The sequence below is a fragment of the Dreissena polymorpha genome, chromosome 2, assembly GCF_020536995.1.
Source record: "Dreissena polymorpha isolate Duluth1 chromosome 2, UMN_Dpol_1.0, whole genome shotgun sequence".
Classification (NCBI taxonomy): Eukaryota; Metazoa; Mollusca; class Bivalvia; order Myida; family Dreissenidae; genus Dreissena; species Dreissena polymorpha.
Window position 1 is genome coordinate 101,257,989 of NC_068356.1, and position 15,878 is coordinate 101,273,866.

The window sequence follows — 15,878 nt, forward strand, 5'->3', positions numbered from 1 at the left end:
TAGCAAATGATAAACCTATATGCTGGGGCTTATATTACATAGAGATGTAGTGAATAAGATATACTGAGGTTTAAGTTTTACATTTCCACTTATGGTATGTAGACATATTGTATGCATTCGGTTTCGAACAACTCACGTTTCTAACAACTCACGCAAGAGTGACTTTATAATGCAGAAAATGTATAAGTTTTATGTTAGATTAATATGGACAAGACTAATATGTACAAATGTATACACAAATCAATTATATTAGGTTTAAATGTATACAAACTCAAACATCAAGTTGTTTTATTTTATTTATTTATTTACACCACAATAAGAAGGAAGGTATACACATGCTATAAATACAATACATACAATGGGTAAATATTCAGCTCTTAAACTAGCTGTTCTATTGCTTATTTGCTTAAAAAAATATTTTACACAGTGTGTATATTTTAAGGGAGCTATCTAATGAGTCGCGCTCTGGCAAAACGGTGCTTAATGCATGTGCGAAAAGTGTCGGCCTAAATCAGCATGTGCATTAAGACCCGTTTTCCCAGAGCGTGCTTCAATTAACTTACAAGTGTTTGCTTGACTATTCGCAAAAATGAAATATACATAAAAGTATGTAGTGAGTAAATGACTTTGCATAAATTTGACATTGAATAATTGTACAAAACTATACAAAATATATGACAAAATATGTAAATGTACAATACTAATAATTATGAAAAGCATTTGATAATAAATGTTTGTATTCAATAAAGAAATAATAAATTTCGAGTTAACGGCTTTATAGTACCGGACTCCACACGGAATGCCTCGACAGTGTATTAATATATTAAAGACAAACGCTTGAGAATACATGTTAGCCAATAATCGTGTTGCTGAAGTTTAAGTTTATTGACTTGGTGAAATGTTCATCACCGTAACATGGGTCACTGTTTTCTTTTTATCACGATATTGTTATCGAAATGGACACTTTACATTAAAAAACAAAGTTGTTATCTGTCACGGAAAGTATCATTGTATTTCAATGTACAAATATGAAAATAGAAAAATAAATAAATGATCGTTATGGGTTAAACTGGGTTGTAATGTGGCTGACATGTGACCAGAAGGTACAGAATTCGTTCAGAGGTCAACCAAAATACACCACGCAAGGCTTCTTCACAAGATACAGACTTGAAAGTGCGGATGTAAGACTTTGGTTTTTTGATGAAATCGAACTTCAACAAAGTTTACAACACAATTAAAATATTGAAAGATGAAGCTCAACTGGAATACTTTTTGGAGGGGATTAAATAAACCTATTGCACAAAGAAAGACTTTACGAAATAATCACGCTCGTCAGATTTTTCTTCACGTCCTTGTTACCATAACATAGACCAATAAGCGACAAGGTCCTAGATGCTGCGCATGCTTTGATTGGAGGGTATCGGACAAGAGAAGTCACGCCGCAAACATATGCTGTACTAAATTCATGCGCGTAAAAAGTCGTCCCAGATAAGCTTGTGCAATCTGTACAGGCTAATCAGGGGCGACGGTTTCCGCTTCGACTGGATTTTCGTTTTTGCAGAAACTATATTAAAATAAACGAATCCATAAAAGCGGAAAGTGTCGTCTCTGATAAGCTTGTGCGGACTGCACATGCTTAACTGGGACGAAACATTATGAATATGCATGAAGCCCAGTTTTCTCAGAACGAGATTCTACAGATCATTACATAGGCGAATATCTGACAAGGTTGGCCCCGCCCCTCACGTCCTCGATGCTGCAGTCAAACGACGGGTTTTCAATGCCGGAATCAAAGTTCGCCTCCTCCCTATTGCCTCTATCCGGAAACGTGATCCTGTAGAAAGTGTCCACGCGATTCGTGTCTTCCACCAGCCGGTCGTGGGAGATGTTGTCCGCGCGGAACCTGAAACGTGCGAACGTGCACCAATTTCCTTAATAATACGATACTATGCAACAATATAACATTTAAAAGAACATCACTATTAAAGCTGGGGTGACCGCCTTGGAGCGGTCTATGTAATAAGCTTATCGATGATATCCCAAACCTCTATCTTAGCCCATCGAAATTAAAATAAAAAGACAATAATATTACTCATACTGATATTAACGTTCAATTTCTACTTTATCACTCAGTTTTTGAGGAACACCAGAGCAGCAGAATTACACCTTTTTAAGGCACGATGAAAAAAGAAACCTGTCTGGCGTAGTGGATATGGTGTTCGCCAATGACGAGAAAGTATGGGAGTTAATGGGTTCGATCTCCACTGTGGAAGTATTATTCAGATACCCCTTTACCTCCAAAACATACCAAGTACTTGTTCAACCCAGGACATGAACTCGAGTGTCTGAATAAGCGTGAGGCGTTCGGTGCAATCGAGCTACACTCAATATGTTTACACTATAAACTAAATCATTAAATAAAGCAGAACACTTGCAGCATGTGCACGGTGTTAGTGTAAGAACTTTATGACTGAAAACAATTTTAGCTAAGAATTAGACTTACCGTTTGTTGTAGATATACACGCCGGCGACAACAATAACAATGACGGCGACCACACCCAGAACTGATAAGCCTATAGTGAGAGCGGGAGAGCCGTCTGCAAGAGGAATCATTATAGAAATGATATATATGCGCTTATATATATATATATATATTTTTTTTTAAGTCTCGCTGTGTTAAACACGGGGTTTAATGCATGTGCATACAGTTTCGTCCCAGATTAGTTTACGGAGTCCACACAGCCTAATCAGGGAAGACTCGTTCCGCCTCAATTGGAGTGTCGCTCAGAAGCAAACTTAAACTAAAAATACATACAAGCGGAAAGTTTCGTCACCGAATAGCCTATGTGGACTGCACAGGATAATATGGGACGAAACTTTACGCACATGCATTAAGCCCTGTTTACCCAGAGCGCGGCTCATATTCAACTGTGAAAGTTTGAGCATGTTATGATATTGGACATGATATTCAACAGAATGAGTAATCAAAATATATTATTTAAAGCGTTGGGTTTGATTATACCATAGTTATTATCCCCACGTTCGTTTTTCGGAGAAAAAGTGGGGATATTGTGTTGATGTGCGTCTGTCCGTCCGTCTGTCTGTCCTGGCCACCTGCTCCTCCTACACTATTAGCACTAGAACCTTGAAACTAACAAACATGGTAGCTATGAGCATATGTGCGACGGTGACAGTGACGGAATTTCGATCTGACCCTGGGTCAAAAGTTATGGTGGTTGGGGCGGGGCCAGGTCAGAGATTTTCACTCATTTTTTAAATGTTATTTTACATTAACTTCGTCATTTCTGCACCGAATTACTTCAAATTGATACTGAGCCTGTCTTATGACAATACGGTCAATCTCAACTATGCATGGCCCCATTACCAACCCTGGGGCGCCCCGGCCACATGGGCCACGCCCACCCAAAATTGCCTTTTACTATAATTTTTTCATTACTACACCGATTCACTTCAAATTGATACTGAACCTCTCTTATGACAATATGGTCAATCTCAGCTATGCATGGCCCCATTACCAACCCTAGGGCACCCCGCCCACATAGGCCACGCCCACCCAAAATTGCCTTTTACTATAATTTCTTCATTTCTACACCGATTCACTTCAAATTGATACTGAACCTCTCTTATAACAATACGGTCAATCTCAGCAATGCATGGCCCCATTACCAACCCTGGGGCGCCCCGCCCACATAGGCCACGCCCACCCAAAATTGCCTTTTACTATAATTTCTTCATTTCTACACCGATTCACTTCAAATTGATACTGAACCTCTCTTATGACAATACAGTTAATCTCAACTATGCATGACCCAATTACCAACCCTGGGGCGTCCCGCCCACATAGGCCACGCCCACCCAAAATTGCCTTTTACTATAATGTCTTCATTTCTACACCGATTCACTTCAAATTGATACTGAACCTCTTATATGACAATACAGTTAATCTCAACTATGCATGGCGCCATTACCAACCCTGGGGCGCCCCGCCCACATAGGCCACGCCCACCCAAAATTGCCTTTTACTATAATTTCTTCATTTCTACACCGATTTACTTCAAGTTGATACTGAACATCTCTTATGACAATACGGTCAATCTCAACTATGTATGGCCCCATTACCAACCCTGGGGCGCCCCGCCCATAATAGGCCACACCCACCCAAAATTGTCTTTTACTATAATTTCTTCATTTCTACACGGAGTGTAATCTAGAGTCCGTGATTTCTACAACGATTCACTTCTAATTGATACTGAACTTCTCTTATGACAATACGGTCAATCTCAACTATGCATGGCCCCATTACCAACCCTGGGGCGCCCCTGGGTCAAACATGCGGCGTGGGGATACGCGTCGGCCTCTGCCGCGCCATTTCTAGTTTATTATGCCATCCATGTACATCCATAAATACTGGTGTGCATCAAGCAATGTTTGGATAATTCCAGTATATTTGTCAAAGAATATACAGGAGTATTAATCGGTAAAAACAAACGGTTAACGATCACTTTGAAATTCGGACTTACAATAGTTGAATTTTGAAAGTTTAATGCAATATTTGTATCGATTGAATGACTTTAAGAGGTTATACGAACGTTATGCCCTGAAAGTGATTTAAAGTATTGAATTGGTCTACAAAATACATTGACTTGTATCCATGACTGAAGCCAAACAATAGTTTTCCAAAATCCATTTGTGTAGTGTTTTGCATCTTATTAGACGAATTTTGTTTATTGTGTGATGTTCGCTGTGGATATTGCATCAGGCTTTACTACTCAATAGCTAACCAAGGTATTGTGATGTTCACAGATTTGAAGTCAGAGTCATAAGCCTTGGCTCAATCGTGATACAATGGTTTGTTGTAACATTTCCTTCACTGTTGTTAAAATAAGCTAGTGAGTTTCTAGCTCAAAGTTGTATTAAACCTGATGATATAAAACAAAAAAACGTTTGTTTTCAAACTGACCTCGTTCGTTTGTCATATGGCTCCTCGCCGGGTTAACAAGTATATTATCAATCACTGAAATAAACAACACCGTCAAATGAATGTAACGTGCAAAATGTGCGATACTAACTAAATCGAAAAAAGCCAAAATATCTCATTATTAAAATATCTTTTTATCTCGTTTAAAAAATAAATCCCAATATTCAAACATAAAACAGTAATTTAATGAGGATTGTTTTAGCAGTGATTCTTATACATATGAATAATTTAATTTGTGAATACATTATATATTCCATTTTTAACTACGATTACGATGTATGACAGTTATACATGGAGGCTGTATTAAGTTGTCACACATGTTAATACATGTCACACATGGTCCTATAGGACCAGACAAAGTTAGTCAATATTAATACGAAATAACTGCGTTAATTGATTTTTTTTCGTCTGTTCAATATATCACGAAATTTATAACGTGTATACAAATCCTTCATAATTACCTATCCAATGGGTAACAATTTATACAACGCGTTAATTTTTAATATTAATTGAACTATAATTAAAGAATTCATATGAGCCTCGCTCTTAGAAAGTTTAATGCATGTGCGTAAAGGGTCGTCCCTCATTAGACTATTCAGTCCGCTTTTCGCAATAGCACTTTTCGCTAAAAAACTTCCTTTTAACGAAAAATTCCGTAAAAGTGGGAAGCATCCTCCCTGCTAAGCCGTGCGGACTGCACAGACTAATCTGTGACGACAATTTACGCGCATGCATTAAACCCCGTTTTCCTAAATGCAGGCTCATCGTTTTATGCACACATGATGAGCTATACCGTTCAATTCCGCGCACGGTATGATGCCGTTCTTCCCTTCATCTGAGCATGCGCACTTGTAGTCAGAGTCGGAAACTGGTAAACACAGGTTACTGCAGTCGCTTTGTAAACATTTACTGAACACTGAAACCGGAGAACGAATATTTCATCGAATGACAAATGGACATATGATCATAGATTGTCAACTACCATAACAACTATAACAACGAAAAGCAGCGGCAACAATACGCACACATCTTACTAAACACTTGATCCCGCCGAAATAAGGAAACACATTTTGTGTCATATGGACATTTATACTTTGTAAAATAATAATGATTAATTTTGGAGTAAGTTATTCCTTTAGCTTTCATCTAAGTGTGGACAACAAATGGATCACTTTCACGTTGCTTTTCTCTTATGGTTAAAAAGCTATTAAGAGATCGCACCCATGCTTTTGTGAATATTTGGTGTACCCACGTATGTCTGCAACATTTCTTTCGGGACTAGATTAAAGCGGGTATATACGATTTTTTATATGTGTTTAATTGTAATATATTGATAAAATATATTATAATAACACAAAATAGGCAAGAAAAATTATACATTAAAGCCGAATTTCATAAAATGCAGCAAAGACAAATTAGCGCCCCGAGCCGATTGTGACGTACATATTTACCTACAATAACCGAAGCATTCGTCTTTGTATTAGGATCGGAGTTAGTGTTCTTGTGTCGTATGAATAGATATCGTTGCAGGAATTCAAATAAACCGTTAAAGGGGCCTTTTCACAGATTTTGGCATTTTTTTTAACTTATGCATTAAATGCTTTATATTGATAAATGTAAACATTGGATCGTAAAAGCTCCAGTAAAAAATCAAGAATAAAATTAAAAAAGGAAAAGAACATTGCCCGGAGCAGGTTTCGAACAAGTGACCCCTGGAGTCCTGCCAGAGTCCTGAAGTAAAAACGCTTTAGCCTACTGAGCTATTCCGCCGTGTACATAAATGTGACGTATTTTATACCTTATACAAGCAATTTTCGTAGTTGCACAAAATTTAACGACAAAAACAGAACTCTCCAAATTATTCAATCGTTTCGCGTTGCAACGCTTTATAATTTTTAGGTTTTAAAATCGTCAAAAGATGCATATAATGGCTATATTAGAGCATGGTAATTGTTCAGTATTACTGTTTCCTCACAAATATCATAACTTAAACGAAAATTTGCGAATCTGAGACAACTTTTTTCAATTTTGTCAATTTACCAAAGCGTGAAAAGATCCCTTTAAACTAAGTTTAGATTCACATCGTACATGTATGGTATACATGCTGGCGAATTCGGCTGTACAGCCGTTTTCAATTTCAGAATTAAATATCTTGCTTATTTCGCATTTTTCGACACATGTTCTTCTTAACTTTTATTTTAATTTATATTGAAATATATATATATAAGTTTTTTTTACACATTTTATATAAATTCATAAATATTTGACAAAATCGTATATACCCGCTTTAAGAGATGCACGTCTGGAATGCGTTTATTGAAGTTCTATTCTTTTGTTCAAATTTCACTGCCGTAACCCTGTTTTCCTTAGGTGATGGCATTTGAGCGGATTATATTTCCTTAGAAGTTGCGATAAAGTATTTTTATTGAATAATTTAGAGAGGACATATCCGTCTTTAAAATGATGACAGGCTTTAAAAATTTGATGTTTATAAAGGTCAAGAAAAATGTTGTGAAATGTGTCAGTGTTATAATCGGACCCTATGGGAATCGAACCAATAGAGCAGTCGATACGGACAGCCCACAGACCGACCCAGTCCAATAGTTGCAGTATACACCCATTCAAACTTTTATTTGTATCTGATGATGTAATGAGAACGTGAAGTTACCTGTTTTAACTGTGCTCTTTTTAAAGCCCGCTACCCCGTTCAATCTTGCAAACTTGCTTGGACCGATCTGTTCTAACGTGTTTCCACCGTTTATATTTATACGTGTAACGTACCTGCAATTTATTGACATGTGCAAATAACACAATTGTCACATAAATGACATATCGATGTTAAGTATTTAATATGTTTTAAATATAATAAAAATAAAGGCTCTAGAAGCAAAATTCCTGTTTGTGAGCAAGACTTTCCACAATTTGGGGGAATTATTTATTTACTATTAAACTGAATTTTAAAGTTCATGCAGGGCATTATTTACAAAGCCCTTTTTTCAAAACTACAAATATTAATATAAAGCACTTACTTTCTGAACCAGTCTGTTACATACAGGTACCCGTCCAGCAAAGCGAGTCCGAAGAAATGCGCCCGGGGCTCCGAGTAGATGGCCCTGTTCTTCAGGGTCACAAGGTCGATGCGCCCAATTATTTCGGTTTTCGCATCGATCCAATAAAGCATCATGGCTGGAACAAATATTTAAGTCTCGCTATGAGAAAAGAGGGTTAAATGCATGTGCTTAAAGTGTCCTCCCAGATTAGCCTATGCAGTCCGCACAGGCTTATCAGGAGCGACACTTTCCGCCTTAACTGGAGTATTGCGAAGAAGAGACTTTTTTTAACGAAAACCTCATAATGGCGGGCGGTAAGTATCGTCCCTCATTAGCTTGTGCGGACTGCACAGGCTAATCTGACAAGACACTTTACGCACATTCATTAATCCCCAAGTTCACAGAGCGAGGCTCATTTGATGTTTTATAGGGATTCACAATTGTAATTTATGAGTCAGTATGTGCATTCTGTTCACACCGTAAGTACGAAACAATATCGAACATGCACTTAATAAATATTGTAACATATCATAGTAACAGGAAAATATCGATCGGAAAATAGCCACTGCTAGAAAACGGGAAAAAGGAAGATCGGATCGTTTGGCTGATATTTCTGTTTTGTCAAGACATGAGATGCTGTAGGTAATAAGTGGTGCCTATATGATGGAGGGTATTATGTTTATTAAGTTGAAATACCACAGTTTAGTTGTAGGTAGAAAAAATCATAAAGGTTTTTTATTTGCATTAATATCTCACTCGAAGAAAAAATGTTTTCACTGCTCTCGCGATACAAAGTAATGGGTGAAGCTTTAATTGACTTATATTATTCATAATTGAGAATGCGCGTGCTGTTGGTGTGTACTGCGAGAGCATTCGACTTTGAGACGCTATCTGACAAGTTTTATCCACAATAGGGCTCGATTGTTCATTGTTGGCTCGGGTACTGCTTAAAAATCCCAAGGTACTCTAACGTATACTTCAATGTACCACGGGTACGGTAAATATACTATACGTGCCCGGGAATACTTACGCTAAATTTGTCGTTGTCGGCTAAATTTTTCAAATTATGTTCTTATTTATGTCAATAATCAGCAAAACGGACTCTCATTATTGAATTTATATTCCAAAAAGCTTAGGCACGTTTTATTAAAAGACTATTTTATTTCGTTATGTTTTGCGACATCGGTTTTGGGAAGGAATACAAATCGGGTACAGTCCAATATTGGCTGGGTATATTTTTGTACATTTTTCGTACCCGGGGTACATGCTAGTATACTTTAAAGTACCCGGAGTACTTTCAAGTAGTACCCGAGTCGACAATGACCAATCGAGCCACAATAGGGAACACCCGCACTGTTTGTGTCTAAAGCGAGAGCGTTTGGCCAAGAACCGTTGTCAGGGCGGTGTACGACGCTCCTGTTGCCGCCGTCCATGGTCGCGGTCTCGATCTTAGGCTCTAGACCCCAGTCCGTCCAGTAGATCCGACTGCAATTTAAATATTTGAATTTAAAGAATTGGTGGGCAAATCTCCCCGCTCATTGAAATCCGTTGTTCGAGTAAATAGGTAATAAAACAATAACGATTATTGTAGGCATTATGTATATTTACTTTGCCGAAACGTGGGTTTCTTATTTATACATGCATACTGCGTTTATGTGTAAACGTACCCAGTCTCGGAGTTTACAATGATGTCTCGCGGCTCGTCCAAACTCTCGTTCACAATTGTCCGATAGATGGCGGGATTTGAGAGTGACGCCACCATGATGACGTCATAATGTGTGCATGTGTTAAATAACAGCTGGTTTACGTGATCAACGGCTAGTCCATCCGAAATGGAATCTGAAGCCGACGCAATTTTGAAAGAGTTAAACAAATACATGTATGCACGAGATCTATGTTGAAGTACTCCGAGGAATTCGAGCTATATAAAAATTATTTACAAAAAAAATATTTCAATAAATACTAGCTATTATAAAGTAATTATATCATTAAAAACAATAGTTACTTTTAACTATGCTGAAAAGTGCTTTGGCGGGATGAACATTTTGTGTTTTCTGTACTACATTAGATCAGACTACAATACAGATTCATACAAACATATTCAATTAAACGATGTAAACTATCTTTTGATTACCGTTTGGAAGTTTGCGAAATATTGTTTCGTCGCTTCTGTCAATATTTGACGTCACAATGACGCCCATCGAGTTGTCGGTCCAATAGAGACGCCCGGTCACCTTGTGGATATCAAGGGCAACTCCCTTGTACGACTGCGACAACGGGATAGCGCTGACGTCACCGGAAGTCAGGTCGAGTTGATAGATCTGTTTCTGGTAAGAATCAACTGCTACGACGTAGTTGTCGAACTTGACATCTGTAATGGAAATATACGCCGTTCCAAAGAAATCAATCGAATATTCTAAATACATATTACACGCATAAGCTAAGTAAGTAAATGCTTACATGTTATACGCTGAATCATTGTTTGTAAATGCCTTATCCAATTTAAAGATGATAAATGAAATCTGTAAGGGTGTTAGTGAGTTATAACTGGTATAAAACGTATTAGAATAAACTAAGAACTTGTAAACCAAGCAAGGGGAAGTAACTTTTAACGCATACACACTAAAAGGGAGGCCAATTAAAACCAAGGGATATAAATAATTTATTAGAAAGGCAAGTAGGTAAAGCAAGCTTTGGAACTCATGATTAACCCGATTAGAATAAATAATTAAAAAAAATGTCATGGCAGTAAATGATACACAATCAAGGGATGTTTAAAACACTAAATGAAGGGGTTCATTAAACAAAAGGTAAGGTAGTTTATGCCGAACAAGGAAGTAAGGGTCAGAATTAAAAGGATTAGGAGATAAATGGTACAAAAGAAACGGGAGGTAGTTGGTCTACTGGAAAAAGAAGCTTAATGATTTAAACGGACAAAAACACACTAGTTTCAACTTACACGATGAGCATGTTCGTAAGTTGTCATCCAATGTATAACCCACTCCACACGCGCAAATGTACGTCTCGTTCGAGGTCGGTATGCATATGTGCTCACAGAAGCCGTTGTCAGCGCATGCGCCTAAGTGTAAAAGCAAGTTAACGTAAATACCATGTATTAAATGGCCATGAAAATCGTTTTTTTATTACTTAAAACAGAATACTCAAATTGGCTCAGCCAGGTCACTTACTGGCTGTATTGTTTGCATATATTAGATGGACAGCTTTTGATATAAGGGTGTAAGTAACGTTAAGTGACGTCGCGGATGCAAACAAGGCGACGTTAAAAAACACATAATAACGTGTTGTGTTCTCCAGTCATTGCGTGGATGAAGGGGAATGCTCGGTTAGGTTAATACGTTACACGGCTTCATACTGACTCAAATGGTGTGATACAGGGAAGTCATTTTATACTATGCTCGAGCAGCGCTATCGCCAACTATTTGTTTACTGACCCCGTATCACACAGTACGGATTCAGTAAGAGACAGTGCAACCAATATAATCGTCCGTTGTAAGCTAGAAAGCATAAGTACAAAGACCGGCGACAGTTGAAAATTTTATGATGGATATCATTCATTAAACAAAAGTTTAATTCAGAATTTAGGGAATATGGTTTTCAAAATAAGTATTTGAATTTTGTTGTCAAAAATATATATATTCTGATATTTGAGAATGTTTATTCCCAACTCGATTATGGGCGTTCAGCAATCTATCGAGTACTTATTCCAGAATGAAACTGTGTTGGTATAAGGAATAATGCTCGTTCGATGATATTACTTTATTTAATTCATCGTTATCCTTTCCCATTTTACGCACTTGTCATTTCTGGTTGGTTGTTGATGTCGAACGTGATCAGTTGTGAAGCGAGCCCGGAACCCGGATGCAGGATTCCGCGCACCTTCTCCTGCTTGTCTAGCCGGGCGGCGTGGATTCCGTTCTTCACGTCGTCTTTGTCCGTCCATATCAAATAGTCCTTAAAAAAGAAGCATGCAATTGCTGTCAAAACTTTACATTTTTGCGATTGTCTTATTTCCGTGTTGAAAACTTTAAGGCTTCATGTAAAGTATACATTTTGATTGTCGGTGACTTAAAGCGGGTATATACGATTTTTTATATGTGTTTAATTGTAATATATTGATGAAATATATTATAATAACACAAAATAGGCAAGAAAAATTATACATTAAAGCCGAATTTCATAAAATGCAGCAAAGACAAATTAGCGCCCCGAGCCGATTGTGATGTACATATTTTCCTACAATAACCGAAGCATTCGTCTTTGTATTAGGATCGGAGTTAGTGTTCATGTGTCGTATGAATAGATATCGTTGCAGGAATTCAAATAAACCGTTAAACTAAGTTTAGATTCACATCGTACATGTATGGTATACATGCTGGCGAATTCGGCTGTACAACCGTTTTCAATTTCAGAATTAAATATCTTGCTTATTTCGCATTTTTCGACACATGGTCTTCTTAACTTTTATTTTACTTTATATTGAAATATATATATATATAAGTTTTTTTACACATTTTATATAAATTCATAAATATTTGACAAAATCGTATATACCCGCTTTAAATTAAGATTCATTGGGGAAGCTGAATAATGATCCAATTCAATGATATGATCGATGAATGGACATTTTGAAAAGCTCTGTTTTTGAGCGCATGAGTATTGCAGAATTTCAAAAAAAAAAAACCATTAAACATTTGGATTTTGCAGCAGAAATATTAAATATCAAATATGTTTATATACAAAACTTATTCTGCAACAAATGTCCGTAATATTTTGGGACAGCCGGGTTTCAATTGAGCCTACTTTTACCATTGAGATTTGATTGATGACAAAAGAGGGTCGGATGTTCACTGATTTACTGTTGGCATCACGATAGATATATACATTTATTTATACCGTATATTACACTGTATACTATGCTTAAATTAGCTGGGTATAAATGATTAAATATTGATGAACATGCTAGCATCTTCTCAAGAACAAATTATCTCATAAAAAACCTTATCACAGAGTTCTTATTGCAAGCCGATGGTTGCCTCGTTTTGAACAGAAACAATTACTACAAGCTCTTTACTCAAATGAGCCTTATTTCGCACTGTTGTTATACATCTGCCCTCACCTTATAAAAGCTTATTCCGTTGAAGGTTGCCATCGTCTCGACGCTGTCATATATGGTGAAGACCTGCGAGTTATTGAGCTCGACGTACTTCACGGAGTACAAACCTGAGTCCGCCCAATATAATCTGTATAGAAAGCAAACACATTATCGACAGAGACGCAACGAGTTGCTCCAAAATGAAAATAGTATTTTCTTATTTTTTTCTCCAAGAGTGTTGTTTTATACCGTCTGAATAAGGCTTTTCTGATATACTACTAGGCCATAACTTTAGGCAATAATTTAATCATGCATTATTTTAGAACAGATTATTGTCAAAAAACGCATATGCTGGTTATCATATATGATTAAACTTTTTTAACTTTGGAGTTATCTATGTTGCGTCCACCGAACTGAAAAAAAACCTTGCATGAGACTCTGTTTTGTGTTTCCTGGGCTTCCGGCCAGCAGTATACTTGTATATTATAAATTCGTGATTGAATGCGAGTATGCGACTGATTTCTATGTTTTCCGTCCTTTTGTTCAGCGGTACATTTAGTCTTATTTATAAGACGCGCAAAGAATTTAGAGATACTGTTTATATGGGCTAAATTCTTTGGAAAGTAACTTAATATTTGAGAGCGTAAACAAGTTGGACTACGGTACATTCTCTTAAGTCGCAATAAAATGCTATAATGCGACAGAGTTCTGTGTTTTCTGTCGATCCATTTTACAGTATATACTCCAAATTCGCAATTGAATGCGATTATGCGGCTCGGTTCTGTGTTTTCTGCCCTACCTATCAGCGGAATAGTCCAAATAAAGGTGATTGGGCGTGCCCACTTCGTCCTGGTCCACCAACACACGCTTATTGGACCCGTCCATACTGGCGACAAATATGCCCTTCGTAGCATTTTGTTCCGTCCAAAACAACAATCTGAAATCCAAAATAAAAAAAAACACATTTGAAACCAAATCCAAAAATGAAGTATCCGCACATTATACAACAAAGATGTCATTGAAAGAAAAACAGTGTTTTTGCATAATCGCGTATAAATCAAATAGAAACCAATCCATACAAAATATTTAACTTTATGTGTTCAACTTTTTGTTGATTTTGAAGCGTTTTGTTTAAACAGAACAATGATACCCACGTTAAAAATAACGGGTAAACATTTGAATACTACAGAAAAATATACATTTATAACTTTACAATTATTCAAACAAAATAAATTTGAAAATCTTAAGCAAATACGCCATATCTTCAACTGAAAGCCATACGAATCAGCTGCATTGTCTTTTGCATATCTTAATGGCTCTCCGTCGAATTAATGGAACTGGAATTTTGACTGCGAGTGCTTTTACAATACCAGTTAATGTTTTATGATGAAAACAGAAAGTACCCTCGTTCGGGGTGTACGGCGATTCCCATTGGCTGATCCAGACCGGAAATGACGACAGTGGGGTACATGCCATCGCTTCTGGCCATCGAGATGTGGTTGTAGGTTCGATCCGTCCAGAACAGGTTCCCAGTTTCCCAGTCTAGTACCATTGCTTCGTATGGGGAATAAAGCAGTATTTAAGAAAAATAATTTTCAACTTTTAATTGTGGGTAAATAAACACTAAATTGAAGTTTGAATTTGTAAAGGCAATACCTCATTACCACTCCAAAAAGACATAGATGCTAATTCTTACCAAGGCATATTGTGAGGTTTGATATATTTCCATAATTTAGCTAATTTAGAAAGAAACATTAGCCAACATGTATTATAGTACTGACTACACGTTTGTATCGCGAAACATCAGAAAATACGAACAACAACATACTCATTATGCTATGGAGGCGATACTTGACCATAACGGATTTCATTTGCATAAACATTAACGTTATGTCATAATATAAAATACCTCGTAGAGAAAAAAAACAAACATTTTCGATGGACCACATATATCTTTTATTAAAATAAAAAGCACGTGATCATCATGCTGTCGATTTCTTCGTTTTATAATTAAGGGCTTCATTATATAACAAGGATAACAAGGAAAAATGCTCACACGGCTGTTATATTTATCTGGAAACAACAATATGTAAATGCCCTAAGATACAACAAGAACAACAACTTGGCAATGACTCATTTGATAATAAAGTTATCCAGTGTTTATTAAATAAGGCTTTGATAATCTCGCAATTAACAGGTTTATATAAAGCATCTTTACCAAACAACGAAAGCACTACATTTGACAAATAACATCATTCATCAAAATAATATTAATTGCTGTTAGAGCATTTCGGGACAATACATACAACTATTTTCATGAACGTTGTAAACAACTCTTTTTTGGACTCAAGTAAACAAAATATTGAATGATTTAACTTTTGTCATCACTTTAAATCCACAGACAACAACAGCACGCGTAACTACTTTTTATATGATACATGACCAACATACATAAACAATGTCTGAAGTTTTGGTTACTCTTGACAGCTACATTCGCATGTTAATCATTTTAACACTTCCGTGGTAATGAATCAATGTTTAAAACACGTGCATTTCCATCATGCTTTGAGTTGCTTTACAAAGGTCAGTGAAGACCGCTGTATACAACACGCGGTCATCTAAACAGGGCTATGGAAAGTGGATGATCGTGAAATCGGAACCAAGATAGCCTCCGCCCAGCCATTAATTAGGCAAACCGGTCAATTCAAATAACATT

At 36.8% G+C, this 15,878-nt stretch overlaps 1 protein-coding gene across 1 annotated transcript in view; it reads right to left on the reverse strand.

The window, feature by feature from the left end:
* Positions 1 to 278: 278 nt before the first annotated feature.
* Positions 279 to 15,878, reverse strand: part of LOC127869944 (low-density lipoprotein receptor-related protein 4-like) — a 171,796-nt gene continuing 156,196 nt past the window's right edge. Inside the window, exons 10-23 of the mRNA XM_052412603.1 lie at positions 14,566 to 14,716; positions 13,962 to 14,099; positions 13,187 to 13,310; positions 11,865 to 12,021; positions 11,009 to 11,128; positions 10,184 to 10,420; positions 9,717 to 9,888; positions 9,404 to 9,534; positions 8,029 to 8,185; positions 7,668 to 7,780; positions 5,793 to 5,915; positions 4,982 to 5,035; positions 2,504 to 2,597; positions 279 to 1,903 (exon numbers count right to left, since the gene is read on the reverse strand). Coding sequence (XP_052268563.1) covers positions 1,705 to 1,903; positions 2,504 to 2,597; positions 4,982 to 5,035; positions 5,793 to 5,915; positions 7,668 to 7,780; positions 8,029 to 8,185; positions 9,404 to 9,534; positions 9,717 to 9,888; positions 10,184 to 10,420; positions 11,009 to 11,128; positions 11,865 to 12,021; positions 13,187 to 13,310; positions 13,962 to 14,099; positions 14,566 to 14,716 — 1,970 coding nt within the window. The 3' untranslated portion in view covers positions 279 to 1,704. The remainder of the gene's footprint in view (positions 1,904 to 2,503; positions 2,598 to 4,981; positions 5,036 to 5,792; positions 5,916 to 7,667; positions 7,781 to 8,028; positions 8,186 to 9,403; positions 9,535 to 9,716; positions 9,889 to 10,183; positions 10,421 to 11,008; positions 11,129 to 11,864; positions 12,022 to 13,186; positions 13,311 to 13,961; positions 14,100 to 14,565; positions 14,717 to 15,878) is intronic.